Raw genomic sequence first — 21326 nt, forward strand, 5'->3', positions numbered from 1 at the left:
CCTGAGTGTGCGGCACTAACATCCGTAGACATTGTTTCTATATGACATTTCAGTTACAATAAATATTTATGCCATGATTAACAATTAAAGTCGTGAGCAAATGTAACAGAGTTACATTAGAGTATTCAAACAATGTATAAATTCCCGAGCTCCCACAATAGGTTGTTAGGATCTCTAACCCCCACGATCATTCCATCCTCTAGCTAGGTCCCTATAGCCGGTACATGTGGACCTGAATCATATTACATTTAGATAAAGGCATATTTTAAATGTACATGTTGGGGTAGTGGTAGCCAAGGCCAAGGCTAGTGTGTCTGACTGGCCATGTACAGTACAGCGCTGACGTTACATAGTAACCTTGACTGAGATTTTATTTAAAAAGGTTTAGTATGGTTATCTATAGACAGAAAATAAAAGGGCATTAGCCTTGACGTGGAGTTAACGCTAGAGTGGTACTTGACGTTTTTACACATGTATTACACACAGACACCCATATATTTTCAAGCTAGCAGTATACATGTAGTTATAACTGTATGTAATTGGAACTTTTTCATATAAAACAGACATATCAAGGCCAATATCAAAATTACCTTTAACCATAGTCAGGCTGATACAAGTGGTGCTTTACGTGGATTATTGTTTTAAAATATTTGCAAATGTCTCAAATGATTTTTTTATGCTTTATTCATCAGTGCATTAGGCATATACACCATTACACTTTTCGGTAGCATTTGTTGAACATTCAAATTTCAATCAGGAAATAATTAAATAGTATTTATGCTCGGATACGAATGGAAAACTGATTTGTTGATAGTATTGTGCTGTAAAATAAAACGATAATGAGTTTATATAATCTGAACAAAATTTCCTTATTACTGCGTGCAGTTATCAATGTGTAGGGAAATGGTACCTTTGGATCTTATTTACATGTATACTGAAACATCAGTTACTTTTAGTAAAACAAAGTCAACATCATATAGTCTTAATTGTAATTTACTTTGAACAATCGAAGTTTAAATAACTTACTTAAACTTCGATTGTGGTAAATTACAATCGTTACTGTAAGTTCATGTTTTTGTATATGGTGTGACTGACTGCACTGTAATTTTATCAGCAAAATAAAATATATAGATTCGAAATGAAACGTGTTTTAATTAGTGCTGTCAATATTTACAGCTTAATTAGGGGGTAACCCTACTGTATTTGAGATTTGTGCCAGTATATTACGATTAAACCCACACATTATTTATTTTTGGCTAATTAAATGCTGTGTTATATCTCAAATGAATAACTGCTCAATACACTGATGAAGTCTCTTAAGGTAACAATCCCACAAAGTCATCTATAAAATCTTCAAAAATGCTTCTAAAAGCTTAGACATTAATAAAAGACGCTACATTTAATAGTTTTGTATAAATGGTTTTTTTTTATTATCAAATGATATTTACAAAAAATATATGATATACACATTATGTACAAATTCATGTATAGACAGCAGATACTTATTTAGACACTGACTTTTTTCTGAAATATTTCAGCTTCCATTTATGCTCTCTACAATGAGTTTTTTGGGTGTTTTTTTCCAAAACACATTGCAGATACAGTGTTGGGTTTCTTTTCCTTTTTTTTTTTTATAGAATTTCACTGATTTAATAGAGCAAGATGGAAATTTAACTGTTGGAAACACACATCTTGTTTTGCCTTGCCTATCCTGAAATGTAAATTTTTGCTTCATGTGCGTCGTTTATACATTGATTTACCATCCGGAGTAAATCTTTTTTGCCTCCTGAAATTGCTCACATGATCTTCCTTTGTAACTATGTTTTCATTCATGTAGGTGACTTTCTTTCTCCTCGACCAATGTTGTTTTGTCTTTCTTTCTCCTCGACCAATGTTTTTTGTCTTTCTTTTTCCTCGACCAATGTTGTTCTTTCTTTCTCCTCGACCAATGTTTTTTGTCTTTCTTTCACCTCGACCAATGTTGTTTTGTCTTTCTTTCTCCTTGACCAATGTTACTTAAAACTCATAAGTACACACCCCACAGTCAGTAATCTTAATTTCTGTGTTTGGTCGCTCATTCATCGTTTCCTGCTCCTCCATCTGTCGTAGTGTTTCTGTACCCTCTATGATTTGTCTGTAAGGCAAATAAAATACATTATCATAAAAAACTTAAAATCTGGTAAATCAATATCCCTTTAAAAGGTGTTTACATACATTTTTCAATGATGTTTTACCACTGGTTCAACATTCAGTTTATTTAACTGATGTGTTTGGACCCCATCTAGCTACATAACATAAAGGTCAATTATTTGAAGAAAAAAACCCCAAACATGCTGTTAAAATCTATTTTAGAATTTTATGATAAATTAAAAAACAGATTGAGAATGAACTTAATGAGTGATACTAAATTTAAAAAAAATACTTGTCAGTATAATTGGAGAGGTAACAATTAGAATGACCAGTTCAGTTATGTCTAAAGAGAAACCAGAGAAAAGTTACTTATCAGTTCAATTGGAGAAGATGTAATTAGAATGACCAGTTAAGTTATGTCTGAAGAGAAACCAGAGAAAAGTTACTTATCAGTTTAATTGGAGAAGATACAATTAGAATGACCAGTTAGGTTATGGCTAAAGATAAACCAGAGAAAATGTACTTATCAGTTTAATTGGACAGGTTACAATGAGAATGACCAGTTAAGTTATGTCTAAAGATCTAGAGAAACCAGAGAAAATGTACAATTATACAATGTAATTATCTACAGATCTATGTCTAAAGTTAAACCAGAGAAAAGAGGACCAACTGTCCATGAAGGGCAGTTTCCAAAGCAATAATGTATGAACCAAATGTGGCTTTTTTCCACAGGTTTATTGTACTGCTGGTCAGACACTGTAGATATACGTGATGTACTTACCCAAAGGCCACATATTTGGTGTCCATCCACTTTGTCGGCTCTAGAGTAATGTAGAACTGTGATCCGTTGGTGTGGCGCCCCCTGTTGGCCATCCCAACTATACCTCTCTTGGAATGTGATACTGCAAAGTTCTCATCTAAAAGAAGTAACATGAACATTTTTTTTTTTTAAATTTCTTAATTATATCACTTTTAGATTTTAAAAATCAATATGATTTGAACGCATCTTTGGTTGTGAAGACAGTATATCTGACAGAGATGTGTTTGTATGATTATTATTGAATTTGTATCCTTATGACTATTGTGAAAAGTAGAAGATTCATCGGTAAACAAGTAGGGACATTTTTCTTTCTTCAAATTCCAAAAGACTCACCTTCAAATACCGGTCCGTTGATAGATTCTCCACCATTCCCTCGACTGTGGTATATATCTGAGGGTGATAAAGATATATCAGGATACAAATCACCCTAGATCTGACATCATACAAATACTCAGAATATCCTATAGCTCTAAATATATAACATCTAATCAAGATAAAGACAATGTTTTGTAACTGATGTTAATGATACGTTGCACTAATATTCAAAACAGCAATCTAAATAGGAGAAACACTACAGCATTAATTGCAGAATTTTATCATTTCAAATATTTTTTTCTTTACTTATTCATTAAACTAAAAAAATATTAATAAAAAGAACTGTAGACTCTATCAAGCTTCAAAACAAATTATTTTACAAAACATGTTTAGTCAAATTTCAACTTCAAATTTTTTTGAAATACAATTCTTTGAATATGAGTTTGTTTTTCTATTTTTGTGAATGCTATTTAAGGCTATTACTTTTGAATTCTAGTACATGCATAGATTTTTTCAGTTTTATTGAACATCAATTTATTGAGATTTCACCTGAATTTACTTGTGTCACAAGGCAGAGTTAACAATCTTTAAATGTTTACCTCCACCCTGTATCCAGCCTTTCGGGACGATTCTGTGAAACAGTGAGTTTTTGTAGTGTAGTTTGTAGTCACTTTCTGGTGATACTCCCTTCTCTCCTGTTACCAACGCTTTGAAGTTTTCACATGTCCTAGGGACTAGGTCTGTAAACAACTGAAACAAAAAGTTGTCTGGTCAATAAAAGTGGAAACAGCAATGACCTTTCTGAGCTATATCCATCAACTTTCTTTTCTCTCCGTATGTGACATATAACATTCAATTAAATGTGAATATAAGTTGTTTTTTTCCCACCAATAATGAAAATAATGTTTCTGTTAAACAATTGTTTCAGAAACTAGTTTCCCCTGTAAAAGGATAGCTCATTCTCTAACAAATTTATATTCAAGCAATACAAATAGTTTTATTACCTCAAAACTGAACATGTTTATTGACAGACTATCTAGTTGTGTAAGGAGATTATAAAACAAACTTGTGATCTGAAATAGCATTTCCAATGTCTCGATACTTGTAACATATGGCAATAACAATTCACAATTTTTGTCATGTTTTTGTTTCATTTCTTTTAACTAACTGCCTACTTCTTTAACAATTTTCTATATCATGAAAGTTTTCAGTCTAGTTAGGAATATTAGTATATGCAGGCTCTCCAATGAGTGTGGTTGGTTATCCATCTTGTTTATCTAACTTTCATTAGTTAATTTTTTCAAATTGTAAAAGAAACTCCGTAATCTTGTGTCTTTTACACCTTTTACGATTTGAAAATTAACTAACAAGAGTTAGATAAACATAATTATCAACCATCACAAGTTTGAGGACCTTTTTCTCCGACAATGTTTAGATCTTATATCTAGAAAACCATATGTTTCTCTTTGGAATGCATCATTTGTGTTTCCAATCCGTGGGAAATATTGCCATGAACTATGAGGTCACAATGGAAGACAGCATTGCGGAGCATTGTTACTTGGCATCATGATTAGAAGATTGACCAATGAAATCACTACCAGGGTGTTAGTTACTCACTAGTGGGTAACCAATAATGTTCACCAAACCCTAGCAGGTTTATCCAATGAGTCGGGAGTAGTGGTTGTGGGAGAAATATAACTCCTAGCCACACTTATGTAGTGGAACTAGACTGGGTCGATCGTCAGTGACCAGATAGCTCAATTGGTAGAGCATTTGTCTAGAGTTTGAAGGGTCCCGGGTTTAAACCCAGTCTGGACGTGCATTTTTCCTCTCCTGTTACATTTGGCGCCCAACGAAATATACCCACAGAAGGTGGTATAGGGTCTCGTGTGTCTTGAGGTCAAAGACTTTGTTAAGGTCATAGGAGTGTATTGATAAACGGAAATAGGAAGCACATCTCTAGTTGAAAATCCAATGTAGCGAGACATTATCACAATTTCCGCATATTCTAATGTTTAATATTAAACTGATAAATATTGCATGTTTATTATTGACAGAACAGTGTGTTCTCTCAATATTAAAGTATTTCAAAGCAATCCAGGCATTAATTCAGTCGTTTTTTATCAATGAGTCACATGTGTCCATTTTTCTGTACTTCAGGAACCCGGCTACCTATTTCACTACTGTGAAGTTTTTCAAGAAAGATAACTCTTTACATGCAATTACTATGTGTACATGGTTTTATTATAAAATGTCAATTTTTAAACGTTTATAGATAATTAATTTTACACAATTTCAGCATTTATTAAATTGATATACATTAATGCAATACTAATCTATGTCAGTATCATTTTTATTGACATTATTTTGCCTAAAATTGTGTTTCATTTTTTTCAAAACTCACTCCTTTTTACATAAATTTTCATTTAAAATCCTTTAAATTCTGACAACCTATATTTTTTTTGTGGCAGAAAATTTTCTTTACTTCAAAGTAATATAACTACAAAATTGGAAGAAATTCTACTGAGAAATGGTGACACAATCCTATTACCTTAAAGGAGGGAGGAATGTAGCGGAACTGGACTGGGTTGATCGTCGGCGACCAGATAGCTCAATTGGTAGAGCATCCGTCTAGAGTTTGGAGGGTCCCGGGTTCGAACCCCGGTCTGATTGTGCATTTTTCCTCTCCTGTTACACTTATATCAACCATATCATGTCTACTTCGGGATTTTCCATTGATTAAACATTGCTTGAGACTTTCTCAACTTTGTTTCATACATGTATGTACATTGTATAGAGCCAGTTTATTTATCTTGTGATGATATTCGAAACACATTCTTAAATTTATAGCTGATGAATAATTGATGTTTTGTTAAAAAGAAACTTAGTGGTGTTCCTTGATTCTAGACCAAATTTTACACCTACCTCTATAACCAGACGACCAGTAGCTTTCTCTCCCACCGATATGTCCATGTAAATATACTCATGCTGAAAAACAAAACAAAATTGTCACAATCAGGACCAGTGACTAGTGAAAAAGATAAAAAAAATCAAATATATGTAAAATAAATGAATATCGACTTAAACTTGAGTTTTCTTATTTGTTTCTTTGTTATTATTTTGTCTGAGTATCATATATAAACTATGTTTGAGGTCCTTCGTCATCTTCACATTTTAATCTGTGCAGATTCATTCAGTTTTCAATATTTTCAAAACAATTACATCACACATCATGTGAAGCCTTAACCCTTTCACCACTGTAGACCATAATGGATTCATCCAGATCAATGCATGGTAGAGTCTAATTAAGTTACATGGGGTTGAAAGGGTTAAGTGAGCTACAACATCCTAATGTTAGTATATAATTACATTGTTGCAGTTGAGGTGGTTTTTATAGGACTCTTCTGTAAGTGTTGAGTACAGAGGCAGTGGTCGGAACTCTTCAAACCCATAGTTTTCTTCCGCCCAGTCAATGAATTTATCTGGACCTCCTAGCAGCTGTCCATTCACAAAGCAAATGGCTTTGTCCTCAAAAGTCCAGGTTTCTCCTCTTAATTCCTTAAAAAAAATCAAAAAGAATTTGTTCAGGAGTCATTTTCTTTCTTTCATTTAGTATCAGTATTGAGAAATAGTTTCAAAATAATCTAACTTTTACTGCAATACACTGTATAGCCCGAGTTTCCTCTGGCCCTAACACCAGACTTAGACATTTTGATATATGGATGTCTGATGTATGTCAAAATGTCTAAGTCTGGCGTTAGGGCCAGAGGAAACTCGGCCTATCATATTCAATGCCATATTGATCAATTTCTTTTCATGTGACATATCAAATTTCGTTAACTTAATAAACATTTAAATATTTGTGATAGTAGTTATTATTCTAAAACTTATATATGAGAACTATTTTACAAGCTGGTATATTACGGTATACACAGTTTTGAGATTTGTGAATTTGTAAAAAAAATGTACTTGCTACACTTACAATGTATTCACAAATACAATACAAAATAATTTAGAGATAAGAAAACACATGCACAATATATACTACTTTAAATTTTTGTGACAAATAATTAACGCTTAACTGTGCAGGATTTTATTAAAACATGACATTATTACTACTGCTTCATGCAAAACAATATATAGAAATAACAAACACCCATAATCTACCTATTTAATAAAAGCAACAAATATATTCTACCATTTGATAATCATTTGAAGCTATGTGAAATTAAAACCATTTCAATAATATAAATGAAAAGTTGAAGAAAGTGATAGTGTAAAAATTACCTGAAAAGTTTTTTTTAATTCCTGAGAGAAAAGACATTTGATGAATTTGATATTTTATGAATGATAGGTGACTAGTGAAATGAATATCTAATAGCTGTCAACCCTCCCTCATTAGGAGGGAGACTTCCTCTTTTTGACCGGAGTTTACTTATAATTTCCCTCGAAACTCCCTCATTCAAGTACAAACTCACACAAACTCAAAATCTACATCCTGTGGTCAAATGATCTCCTAGTTACTGCAGGGTGTATGTAATGAACATAACAGGTGTGTCTGAATCAAATGAATGCTTTTTAGAGTTATTTCTATACATAAAAAGGGAAAGATAATAAATTGAGGAAAGCAGTTTCAGTCACGTTTCACGCACTTTCACCCTCATTGAAAATGTGGAATGAGGGAGATCTCCTTCATTGGAGGTTTCAGAGGTTGACACCTATAATATCTAGAACTTTACAAGTATGTATAAATAAAATAAAAAGGTTTTGTGATATCAAACCATGATATACTTAATTGTCAGTTTGACTTTTGATGATAACACTGATAACTAACCATTATAGTTATTTATGTTTCTCTTTTGTAGTAAATCTGTCTACATGTAAATGGAGAAATACATCTATAGCTTAATACACCTGTTAATAGTCCACAGCTTGATCAAATGCTTCAAGCAAAACAAAACAAAAAGTTTTAAACCAGAGTGGATAGTGAGTATCACAAATTTTGACTCACAAATGGTTCAGTCTTGATCTGCATCAAGCTGAGGACTAAAAATATAGATTCTAAAAATAATTTCACTGTATTTTAAGCCTAACTAAGCTTGTGGACCGTTCAAGTTTAATTACATTATATTTATTTATTCGTATTCTTTAATTCCTTTTTCTAATACATTGTAAATGCCAATTTCATACAATGTATAGAAAGAATCACTCATGTGTCTATCCAATTCGTGTTTTTGTATGTGTTTCAATAATTCCCTAGACATTAAATAGAATCAATATGGTTATAATAAAAGGAGAAAAAATCCTGTATGTTTCATGATAGATTTAGAGTAAACCTAAAGTAGTCTAAATGGGGATTATTGAGACAGATAGCTGTTAGTAGAAATAGAAATGAATTTTAAAGAAGTCCTATGAGATAAAATAGACTTCAAACTGATATATAATAGTTGATATAAAGTATCAAACTTGGTTACAATGTTTAACTGTGCATAGCATTATCATTCAAACCAGATCTTTCCTAAAAATATTTAAATGTTCTTAGGAAATTAATTTCTTTTTTAATTCGTCTATATTTACAATTTGATGTCGATGTATATTTTCCCAGACTCTATACATTGTATGAAAATATTTAAATGTTCTTAGGATTTTTTTTTTTTTTAATTAATCTAGATTTACAATTTGATATTGATGTACAGTGTATATCTTCCCAGACTCGCACACTTCTTCAGAAAACATTTATTGTCATATATTTATAAAGATATTAAGAAGTTAGTCTAGTTCCAATTGTAAAATTTACCTTTTTCTTTGCGTCGATAAACAGATCCCATTCAAACTCAAGCATCCCATTTATGACAGGCTCCACAAATATGTCAGAGCCATATTTGCTGATGAGGTCCTAAAACAAAACAGGTAAATTAGAAATTAGCTGAGAATGTTATGCATAAGTGATCAGTTTTAGCTTATGTATGTATCCTTAACAGTGTTATTTAAATCACTTATACATCAGTGACATAACCATCTTTCATATATTTAAAGCAGATGGTGCAGGAAAATTGGCTAAATGTGGCACATATTTTTAACCTTTTCAACACTGTAGACCATAATGAGTTCATCCAGATCAATGCAGTGTAGAGTCTACTTAAGTTGCATAGGGGTAAGGGTTAAGGTAACAAAAATATAAGTTGTTGCAATTGATTTGAAAGCGACTTTAACGTGAGACACATTCCTTGGGAAATTCCAAATCAGTCTTGTCAAATTTGCAGGAATTTATTCAATAGTGTCTGATATAAACTGTATAAAGTATTATATTCTGCTAACCAGACTGGGCCAAAATGGAGGGTGTTTTGGAAAGGGGACACTAAAATCATTCAATAACTAATATAAGTGCAGAAAAAGCAGAAGGGAACCTGATAAGGAGACAGACTAATGAAAAACAAATATGGTATTGTTAAAACACAAAATAAGAGCATACTTTATTTTTTCATTACCTCTATTCCGTCTTTGCGTAATGCAGAGTTATCCTCTCCTGTGAGCAGGTATTGATTGTTACGTCATTGATTTGTGTGAGAAAATTACATCGTTTTCTCAAAAATTGATGACGTTACTCTCACAAACAAATGACGTAACAATCAATACCTGCTCACAAGAGAAGATAACTCTGCAATACGCAAATACGCAATACTCGTACAATGACGACTACAGGGAGTGAGAAAATGTATGATTTTGAATTTATTCCCAGTGATGTTTCATTTGAATGAATTAAAGTAACACATATCATAGATTAGAGCATGGTGGTAGCCCAAGTTTAATCCCTACTATCAATGATTAAGCAGGGAGCTCATCCACCGTGCTTAGACCATGTATCCTCTGGCCTTGATACCAGACATCTATCTGTAAAAAAATGTCCATGTCTGGTGTCAGGGCCGGAGGAAACTTGGTCTAAGCACGGTGGATGAGCTCCCTGCTTAATCAACTCAAGGATCGTAGGGATCGCATTCTAATGAAAGAGATTTAAGATAGTTATTCTAATAGAAATTAAATGAATTACTTTTGATTAATATTGGTTTATCATTTTAATGAAATTTTGCATCAAGACGTTGATTTGTCCTTTAATTTAAATCTTGTGCACTGCTGGTCACTACATGTGTGCACTATTGTAAACTAAAGTGTAAAGGTTGGTCCACACACAGGGGTTCGTTACAGATGTCTGAAATACATGGTCACAGAACATGTGTGCTGTGACCCATATCAGTAAAGCATATGTGTAGTTCAGAAATGTGTAACTAACAACTGTTGTCCACACAACTGTACATCACAATAACCATAGGGGTACCTTACAAATGTCTTAAATACACGTATGATATATTTATATTCACACATAAACCCGTATCAGTATAGCATATTTATATTTCAGACATTTTTAATGAGCACCTGTGCAATGACTGATCCAAATCACAGGTGTTGGACACACAAAAACTTATAATAGGTACATGTATATTATACTACTAGCCCGAGTTTCCTCTGGCCCTGACACCAGACTTAGACATTTAGACAGAAAGATATCTGGTGTCAGGACCAGAAGAAGTAGTAATATTAATATCCGGCCAAGCGACGCAATAAATCAAAAAAGATCTCGTAGTCAGAGGCTGTGCTATTGCAGCTAGGCCAGAGGCTAGTTATAGCTTATCTACTAGTTTTTTAAGTAAACATAGAATTTAAACCTAACGCTTTTGTGGTTCAAGAAAGCATGCTCACTCATTTAATTTACTAAAGTACGTTATGACAACCAATAAGTCAAACCATAACGCTAAAAACACAATTAACTGGTAACCAGTTTTGATAACACAAAATCACATATCCAACGGGACTGACTGATGCGTTGCCGTGTTCTATTGCTGACCGCTATCAGAGCATAAACATTATTTCCTATATGAAGTTTGTTTGTTCGCTTAACTGAAATGATACCTCAAGACAATATCGAGCTCTCTGAAATGTAACATCGTTCAGTAAGCCGTTGATCGCCACTTTCTGGACTGGAGCCGCCATTGCTGTTTTCCTTGGTAACGTGTTGTTGTACTTCCGGTGCGTTCGTTCCATATCATAAAAAAAGAAGCAACGAAGGGAAGTAATTCTAACGGTCTTATTCGCTGTTATCAAGATAACGAGTGAATTGGAATAAATGTGAATATATTGATCAGAAATAACTGGATCAAAATGGTATTTTCTATTTTAGTCTACAATTCTCTACAGGTATTCACTCGGCTGACAACATGACACCTCCCTAGGTTTGTTTGTTTCTTCAAATAAATAGACTGATATTGAAGAAAAATTTCACTTCTAACGTGTTAGATACCAAACAGCATTCCTTAAAATAGAATGATTACTCTGGTTTATATATAATATGTTTTACGGCACGGCCGTTAGTGAGGGCGGAGCCAGGTTGTACTGTAAATGTATCGGAATATCGGTACTGTACTCTTTCAAGCATTGAGTGATGTGTTAAATGACTAAATCAGCCCTACATGTATAGCTATACAGTGTATATTACAGTTAAGTTTCCTTTCTTGATTTCTTTTTGGCTGACAAGATGTTTGATATCTTGAAGTTTTCCGCCTAGGCGTATGATGACATGACATTAATGTGAGAATGCGAAAGGTTCATTAGACTCTATATAAGTATTTAAATTTGCACCTCTTGAATCCATTGCAAAAATCAAGTGCAGCATATTCTACAAAGACATTGAAATAAAACATATTAGGATGGATATTGTTAATCATGTATAATAGCATAGTTATCTGATATCCACGAAAAAATATACATATATATATGTATATATCTTTACGAATAAGCCCTTTGGATTACTTCAAACTTAACTTCAATGATTTATCAATATTGTATCCAGAGAGAACTTATGCATAGTATTTTACAATTTTTATGCTTTTTATGTCTAAAAACTAATTTGTTCAATGCTATAAAAACTGGATTTATATGAAGTTTATTAAAAATAAGAAGAATATGCGAAATCACATTTTTTGTCATTTTTCAATACCCATCATTGCAGCCAAGAGAGTCATTAGATCTATATATCATATATATATTGTGGATGAATACATTTGTTTCAGCAACTTACTGACTATATGCTTTATATGTCTCTGCTTTATGTATAGTTTTAGCAATAGAGAAAATATATCAGTTCAGCACATTAAACTGTATAGATTTTTTTTTAAATCGTGCAGATTTGTAAAACAGCAGATTTTCTTTTATGAATAAAAAAAGCTGTGAGATAGTAATCAAAAATGAAAATGTTACAGTACAGTATGGATTCAATTTTTTTCTTCTATTTTCTTAGTGCAAAATATCAATTAAAAAATTCTGATGAAAATATTTGCATGTTTTTTTAACCTATCATTTTGCGTCACTGTGATAAACTCCCTTTTTGTTGACAACAACGTTGTTTTGTTGATATTCCGTTTTCTAAATATACCACCGCAATCTCTACCCAGAGTTGTCGTGGGGAGTGCAAGGACCGTAACTCTACGTGATAGTCTCGTTCAACCAGACTCTTGTTGTCTGCGCAAGCGTCTGATTGAACGAGACTACACCGCCGATATGATAATTTTTCGACCATTCAGAACTAGAGCAATGTAGCCGGTAACGTTATGTCAAGAGAGTTTAAATCTTTAACCAGAAAGTATCAAATATTTAAGTATCCTACAGTTAGATTTTTTTTTTAAATCTTACAAAAAATGTAACGTTTGTTCGAGATTCGGCAAACGAGAACTTGTTTCGAGATCAAGATGGCGGAGACTACAGCGCGTGCGACCGGCGGCCATGTTAAGACAAGTTTTTCAGTTCCATAGGTATTGTGAATATTCTTTATTTTTCTTACACACGTGTTACCTATAGGGAGAGCTTCGCTCTCACGGGTCCCTTCGGGCCCGTGAGAGAGCTCCGCCCTCTATAAATATAAATATTGGACTTTAAAGTGAGATATCATAGGTATCTCATAGGTAAGACATCAATGGAAAGCCTGTGGCTTGTAATAATGATATTTATCTGCATTTCGTTCATTGATTGACGGTAGAGTGCGTAAAGAACAACACGATTTAATTTGTCTAATATGGCGTGTGCTAAGGTATTGTTATTTTTTCTTCGAGAGGAAAAAAACCCAATAAGATATAGCATAATATGAACGAACTAGTTAGATATAACCATTTTAGCCAAGAAAAATAGTTTTTTTGACACAGAAAATATAGTCATACTACCCTGAACCTTATAAGCTGAATTAGTAAGCAAATTGGACTGTTTTGCAGACATGTATACATATATGACCGATAAAGCAATGCTGTAATGTCGCCATCCATTGATCGAGACCAAACATAAAACACATAATATGACTAAATAAAACAGCAAACACCAAGAGAGAAATTATGCACATGATTTGATAGATATTTAACGTGAGCATGTTCAAATCAGTAACTTTACCATGAGCAAATGTCTTTTGATAACCAGGGGAAGGTAGATGTACAAAGAGAGAAACTGCATGACAAGCAGTCGAATATATTTCAGTTACTAAAATGGTCATTTCACATGAGTCATTTGAGTGTTCCAACTGTTCAGTAGACAACCACTAAAGAATGTTGTTTTAATGTGTGAGTAAAGTAACGCAGGACAAACTTGCATTGGTTAATCTCAAAAAATGGTTGCGTCATAAAAAAAAAATAAAAAAAATATCAGGATTTTTTTTTTTAATATCCCCGATTCGACATTTTTCATACGTCTAAAGCAGGAATAATTTAAAACTTAATAAAGCAAATATAAGAAATCAACCGTATCTCTATTACATGTTATAACGAAAACCAGTGTCAACATCAGACTGACATATTTGATCTTTATATGTCGTTGTTGTAAACAAAAATCAATTGAAGACTTCCACTTACAAAACGTTATCAAAGCTATAATCATGTGTCTCGATTTCACGTTCAATATTAAAAAACTGTAATATTTTGAGACCGTGGTGTGTCCTTGTCATTGGATCAGGTCGAAGACATGTTTTTCGACCAGTGTCTTGTCTATATGAAGAACTTTTCCGATATTGATACTGGAAGTTTACAATTTGCTGTCAGCCACAGAATGCATAAAGAACACATGAAAATTAGTATTATAAGATAAACTGAAGACCGTTCAGCTACATTTGCCATATAACTATCATTGATACCAAAACCGTGTTTGCCTTACTCGGCAAGATGTCCATCCTCGATATCTAGGGGTTACGCTCACTTTCGCTCTCTTCACCCCTGGAATATGTCATAGCAAAATTGAAGGCACGAAGATAGCTGTTTGATTGGTCTCGGGTAAAAAAAACCCAGACCAATCGCTAGACTGATACCTGTCCTTTGAAGATAACAAAGGAGAGACGCCCGCCTTAAACGCCTGTAGATTTTTACCCTACGTGCCCGCGAGATTCTTTTGGTGTATATCAAAGGATCGAACTAGTCTTCTTGTCTCATCAACAAAGGTGACGCACACCGAGCCTTCATTTTTGCTATGACATATTCCAGGGGTGCAGAGAACGAAAGTGAGCGTAGCCCCTGGATATCGAAGATGCAAGATGCTATTCATTAAAAAAGCAAATGCACGAATTGATCTTGGCTTTCTTGTCCAAATACATTAAATCATTCAACTGTATATTCTCCTGGACAGCCAAAGATGTGGTACTACTAATCTAAGTCATTATTTACTCAACTTGATATTGCTAGTTTTTCTATGTGGCAGCATTATTCACAAAGCAAGTGCAGGCACGATTATAACCATTTCTCACTAACCCCGTATATTGCAATTGATTGTTAGCTTTTTCACATTTTATGTCCGTATTTCTTACTAAAAATCTTGAATGTTTAATTCATTCGCTCGTTGGCATTTTTTATTGTTACAATATTACCCTTTGCACTTTGATAATAAAACACACATTATTTTCAGAAATTAAAAATTAGCAACAAAGTCCTTCATGAATCACAATCTATTTTACACCATTAAAACATTGCTCCATTTTATTAAGTGCATATCAATAGGTGATTACACCCTTAGAATGTAATAAAATTCGCAATATTTAAAATATCATACAATCGAGGTTTGAACGCATTTAATTAAAAAACACTCGGGCTGCTAATTATGGGTTTAGTATTGAATAGAATTAAGATGGATACAATAGCGTACAATTACTTTTCAGCATTCCACCCCATTTAATCACAAGGTGAGATATGTCTCTTTATATATTAAAGATTATAATGGAAGATTATGATCTGAGCATAAAATAAACTGTTTACAACCTTTAAGATACAACGCATTGAGCCCGCAGTAAAACACGATTAACACACGGCAGGCAGGATATCTTTAAAACTATATGGGAAGATTATGTTCTCAGCAAGAAATTAACCTTTCACAAAAATTCCAGGTATAATATAATTGCATTTAAGGGCCCACCTGGTACGCAACAGGTAAGCCCCCGTCACACAGCGTAGTGTTATTTGTTAAGCATGTACATGTAACGCGATCGATACTCGCGATGTGTATTGTGAGGGATAGGTGGATTAGTAGCATTAGTCGTACTCGATCGGTGTGCCAATTCCTTGTCCACTCATACAAGCTAGCTGCTAGAGACGGATATAACGCACTGTGGACCGCGGACCGGATTGTATTTTATAATAACAATCCAGATGCGTTGCTAGGAGATTAAATTTCGTCTTGTCCACTGTTATTCATAGTGTCCACCTGTGCATATTCACTGTTGGTGTATATATCTGTTATCTGAGGAGAGTTATACCGTACCTGATCGGGACAGTCGACAGTCTACCTCAATGCTAGATTAACCTTAAGGTAAGGTGTTTTCTTCTGATTTTATTGATAATGTTTAAAAGACAGTCCTTTGCATATAATTTCATTAAAATTTCAAATAACAAAATAACACGAATAATCTAATACTTTTATATACAGGTACATGCAAGTTGTGGTTGGTTTTGTCGCTTTTATGTATGTGGAAAGAGGGGGTGTATGTATCTAGAATCAGACACAGAGATCCAAAACTTCGTGTCATTTTATTATTTTCTCTTTGAAACACAATATCCGTTTTCATTAATTGCCAGTTAGTTTATTATTAAATCTATAGCTAAATGTATGAAGTGTGAAAATAAGCAAGAGAGACTGGTAAATGAGAAATTAGCAATATATTGAAAATTATATCTTTACTGCAGTTTATCCATTAATTGGTTGTGATGTTCACTTTTTCTAAAACAACATTATCATACTTTTTGAATTAACTCTCCTTATTAAAATATTGCTATTGAAGAAAAGGGTGTTTTCAATAGTAACTCCATCTAAAATTTAGTTAACTTGTCGTAGCAATCATTTAATAGTGTAAGCTGTATCGTTTCAGGTGGCCTTATGCTACAGAGTAAGACTGCCATCCGACAGTATATTATTCAATGTCACTTAGTGGTCATCGTATATCATTTGTTTTGTTGTAAAACATGACTATGCAGCAAGGTGTTTTAGTTTTCATTTCAATGTAGCCATATAAACTCGTGTTGAGGCGTCACTTGGATGTGGCTATGCTAACACTTGTTAAGTTGTCACTTTGATGTGGCTATGCTAACACTTGTTAAGTTTTCACTTTGATGTGGCTATGCTAACCCCTGTTAAGTTGTCACTTGGATGTGGCTATGCTAACACTTGTTAAGATGTCACTTGGATGTGGCTATGCTAACCCCCGTTAAGTTGTCACTTTGATGTGGCTATGCTAACCCCTGTTAAGTTGTTCACTTTTATGTGGCTATGCTGATCCTTGTTAAGTTGTCACTTTGATGTAATATCATACGTTATCACTTCCTAGTGTTTATGTTTACTCGTGATACGTTGTGACATCTATTTGGTCAAGCTAACTAAACATCGGTTGTCATTTCCAAGTGACTGTTACACAGGATGTAATTTAGTTGAGTTGTCACTTTCTATTTCTTATGTTAACCCGAGTTTAGCCGTCACTACGTGGCTGTGTTCAGTCCTATTAGGTTGTCAATTCATATTTTTTGTTTATGTTGTCACAATACAGTAAATATATGTCGATATCTTTGGTAAGTTTGTTACATATGTATGTCAATTTGGCTTGTCAACATCGTGATGTATTTTGGTATGTACAGACTGTAATTGCTTTATTATGTTGAGTTGCGTATTCATAATGTTACATTATTAAGTCTCTGTGACGAAACAAGTTTGAATTGTCCCCTCATAGTACTTCTGTGTTGTTTATTGTCACTTCATGTTGACTCGTGGCTTTATTTACAAGCGGAAGGAAAGAATGACTTCCGCTTGTCTTCATATCAACTTGTGTTGAGCTGTTGTCATTTCAGATTGTCATTATGTCTAGACAACTTGTGCGGAGCTGTTGTCATTTCAGATTGGCATTATGTCTAGACCACTTGTGTTGAGCTGTTGTCATTTCAGATTGTCATTATGTCTAGACTACTTGTGTTGAGCTGTTGCCATTTCATATTGTTATTATGTCTAGACTACTTGTGTTGAGCTGTTGTCATTTCGAATTGCCATTATGTCTAGACAACGTGTGTTGAATAGTGAGTTCAGATCGCTCCTGCGTCCAGTTTAACTCTTGCTGAATTGTCACAATTTTATATTCTTTCGATGGCGATTCACATTGATATTTCACTTCAGCTTGCTCCAGGTTAACGTGCACGTGTTGGGATGTTGATTCCGTGTTGAGTCGTCACTTTATTTCTAGATGTGTGGAAATCTTGTCATTTTAGATGTTTTTCGACAACAGTCCGGTGTGACTTGTCATTTTAGATTGTGCATGGGTTGATTTTTCTTTTTTAGTTTACACTTCCCTCAGTGTTGAATTTTATAAAGTTTTCACTTTCAATTGTCTCTTTGTATCAGTCCGTGTTAAATGGTACTTCAGATTTCTCTCTGTCAAATGTTGTTAGGCTGAGGCGTCAGACTCTCTCTGACAATTTATGTTTAATCGTCAGATTGTCACATTTTGTGTTGAATTGTGAGATTGTGTATGACAACTTGTGATAGGATTATCGCCGACAATTGTGTCAAACAGAGTTGATTTATCACTTACAATTGGAACTTTGTCTACTTGTGTTGAGAACGTATGTCTCCGTGTAACATCGAGTGTGTTTATATGCAGATACAACTAAGATTTGAATTTGTCTTTTTGTTTCCAGGTTTTTTCCTCACACGTGATTGGCAATGACACATTGCCATTGACTAGCTGCCCTTTTCACTATGTTTTGAAAGTAACCACTATGTATTTCTAAATTTCAGAACTTGTAAAGATCATTTTGCCAAGAGACCACCTGAATCATCCCTGGCCATATTAGACAAAACTTTATATATAATTATCGAACTACAGATTGGCCAGGAGTGTCATTATGGGCGACGCTAAGACCATCCTTAAAACGAAGAAACTAGCCCCTCCCAAAATGACTGGAGGTGGACAAAAAACTACACAAAAAGAAACATACGAAAAGAGAGTATTAGATACTCGGTCGGAAATATCAGGAGACGTTGTTGGAAAAGTTATTTTACACGACCACCAACGGTTAGAAAATACGTATAAAATGGTACCGGATGAAGAACAACGGTTTAAAACTTTCAAGGTAGAGAATCTTATGAAAGACATGCTAAAACAGAGGTTAGATGGGATAACATACAATGGACCACAGTGCGGCATCATTGCCAAGGAATTATCTGCGGACATTAAACTGAAAGTTAAGGACCTTAAGTGGTCCCGTCATAAGGTCGTGGTACAAGTGCTGGTAGGCCAGGACTTGGAGCAGAGCGTGAATTTCGGAAGCAGGTGTCTGTGGGATAAAAACAATGATACGTATGCATGTGCCAGGTACACAAATGAGAATGTGTTTGCGGTGGCAGCTTGCTTTGGTATTTACTACGAATGACGGATATAAGATATAGTACTTTTCAACTAAAAATGTGATATCTGAGAAAACACGAGAAATGTGTATTGCCATCCTGTGTTTATTATGTCAGAGATGAAAGACTCGTCATGATGTGGCATTTAAACAATAGTTGAATTACATCTTCCAATTTGATCAGTACCGGTGTTTTGCATTGTAGGTAATGTTAACGATTTTTTTTGTTAGATACAAAATTAATTATGCGAAAATATATAAAAATCGAAAAAATATTGCTAATGGAAGAGTTATTTCATATTACTTTACTGCACTGACTTTAATTTACTGCTGTACTTTAATTCATTTAACTTGTTAACTGATCTATAATGTGAGCGTTGACATGTCATTAATGTATTGTAACTTTACCATTACACTGAGGATGTAATGAACATTTTATGGAGTTATTATATTAAAAATTCTATTTTCGTGCTCAAATTGAATTGTTACGAGTGTAATATTCTCTTTATCGCGAAATGTATTGTTAGTAAAACAAGGCTTTTCCACATATTATTGAGACAAGACAAAGAACCAAATGTTTCTGGTGTGATACAGAATGTGACCATTATACATCTCACAAAATACCAGTGATCGGCAGATTATCAAGCCTCGTGGATATAATAGAAAACACTGATGGTACCTAACATTGAGGAATATTTGTACTAGTAATAACCATTAGGTGCATATAAATCGTGTTTGGACCGTCTTTGGTTTATCTCTGGTTCAACTGGGTTTTTTCATGTATACGTAGTTTGTTTTCAGTTTCACGTCCCTAACAACGCACCGTGGCATGTTTGATTAGCGAGTGTCCTACAAATATAACGAATCTTTTGATTTAGTTTCCTGTTACTACACGTAGGAGAGTATGCTGTGATTCACTAATATGCTTCTTTGTATAGCTACACATACTTACTTGACAGCACAAAAGGGGTTGCACTTCACTGGAACATAGATACCAGATCGTATGTATCATTTGTTTGTTCGCTATTTGGAATCAATACACAGCCGTGTCAATCAAAGACGGATTTAAACTCCCTGTATCGATAATGTTTCACTATAAAATACCTCGTACATGCTTAACACATACACATCAATCAATATGTAAATAGTTCAACACCAGACAACCATCTCGGCAAACACATTCAAGATTGTAAATTTTATTAAGATTCAATCAGTTGGTCCTTCACTCTTTCTTAATAAACATGCTTAAGTGTCCTTACGTATTCTGACAATTCATAGAAAAGAATGACAGTTGGGATGGTGTAAAAACTAACCTTTAATCCGTAACAAATGATATATACAACACAGGGAAATTTACATTTGAGACCTGTAGGATCAGAAATCATATGTTGACCTAAACCACAATGATGTGACATTATTTTCTGTTCATTAAAGCTAGCTAAGAGAAGAAAGTGTAAGGCAAGACAGGTACCAACCAAAGGATAGTACTGATTCAGACTTCTATAAATAAAAGCGACACACCAGAAGAAATTCAATATTTTATTAAGCAGAAGTTTCGTTTTAGAAATTAAAGAATAACTTTACATGGTATATGATGCCGGGTGTCATATCATGTTGTGAAAAAACCGATGCCGGGTGTCATATCATGTTGTGAAAAAACCGATAACCATCAAGGATCTCGTGGGTTTTTATTGTTAATCTTTTTTGTTTTAGTCTCTCCTTGGTTCTTCTTGTTGACTATTGATGTCGACGTTGTGTTTCGATTATGTCTTTTGACCATGATTCTCTAAAATAAACATTTTTTCTGTTTTAATTTTACAATTGGTTGAGACCTATATATAACCTACTACATGCAGCTTTAAACTCGGAACATTTAACCTAATACGACCCTTACATTCGCTCAGTCTTGCTCGTGTGTGACAATAATATTATACAATATACAAGATACAAGAACATTTCTTTTTTGTCGTACATATGTAACATGAAACATAAGCTCTTAATTCTTACGGCAGTTCTTAACTCACAGTGTGGTATACACTGTACAGTCGTGGTACAACTAATCCTGCAAATACTGTAAATATTGCTATAAACTTTCCTCCTGAGTGTTATAC

At 33.8% G+C, this 21326-nt stretch overlaps 2 protein-coding genes across 2 annotated transcripts; one reads left to right on the forward strand and one right to left on the reverse strand.

The window, feature by feature from the left end:
- Positions 1-1403: 1403 nt before the first annotated feature.
- On the reverse strand, positions 1404-11346 carry LOC110446762 (peptidyl-prolyl cis-trans isomerase-like). The gene is made up of 8 exons (XM_021492059.1): positions 11231-11346; positions 9063-9161; positions 6635-6823; positions 6191-6253; positions 3865-4015; positions 3284-3340; positions 2912-3047; positions 1404-2134 (listed from the first exon to the last, which is right to left on the reverse strand). The coding sequence occupies exons 1-8, from the start codon at positions 11309-11311 to the stop codon at positions 2017-2019; spliced, it is 894 nt and encodes a 297-aa protein (XP_021347734.1). The 5' UTR covers positions 11312-11346; the 3' UTR covers positions 1404-2016.
- Positions 11347-18714: 7368 nt separating this feature from the next.
- LOC110446792 (tctex1 domain-containing protein 2-like) lies at positions 18715-19242 on the forward strand. The gene has a single exon (XM_021492111.1). It carries the CDS (start codon positions 18715-18717, stop codon positions 19240-19242), a length of 528 nt encoding a protein of 175 aa, XP_021347786.1.
- The last annotated feature ends 2084 nt before the right edge of the window (positions 19243-21326 follow it).

This window comes from Mizuhopecten yessoensis, unplaced genomic scaffold (assembly GCF_002113885.1).
Source record: "Mizuhopecten yessoensis strain PY_sf001 unplaced genomic scaffold, ASM211388v2 scaffold2995, whole genome shotgun sequence".
NCBI classification, from domain to species: Eukaryota; Metazoa; Mollusca; class Bivalvia; order Pectinida; family Pectinidae; genus Mizuhopecten; species Mizuhopecten yessoensis.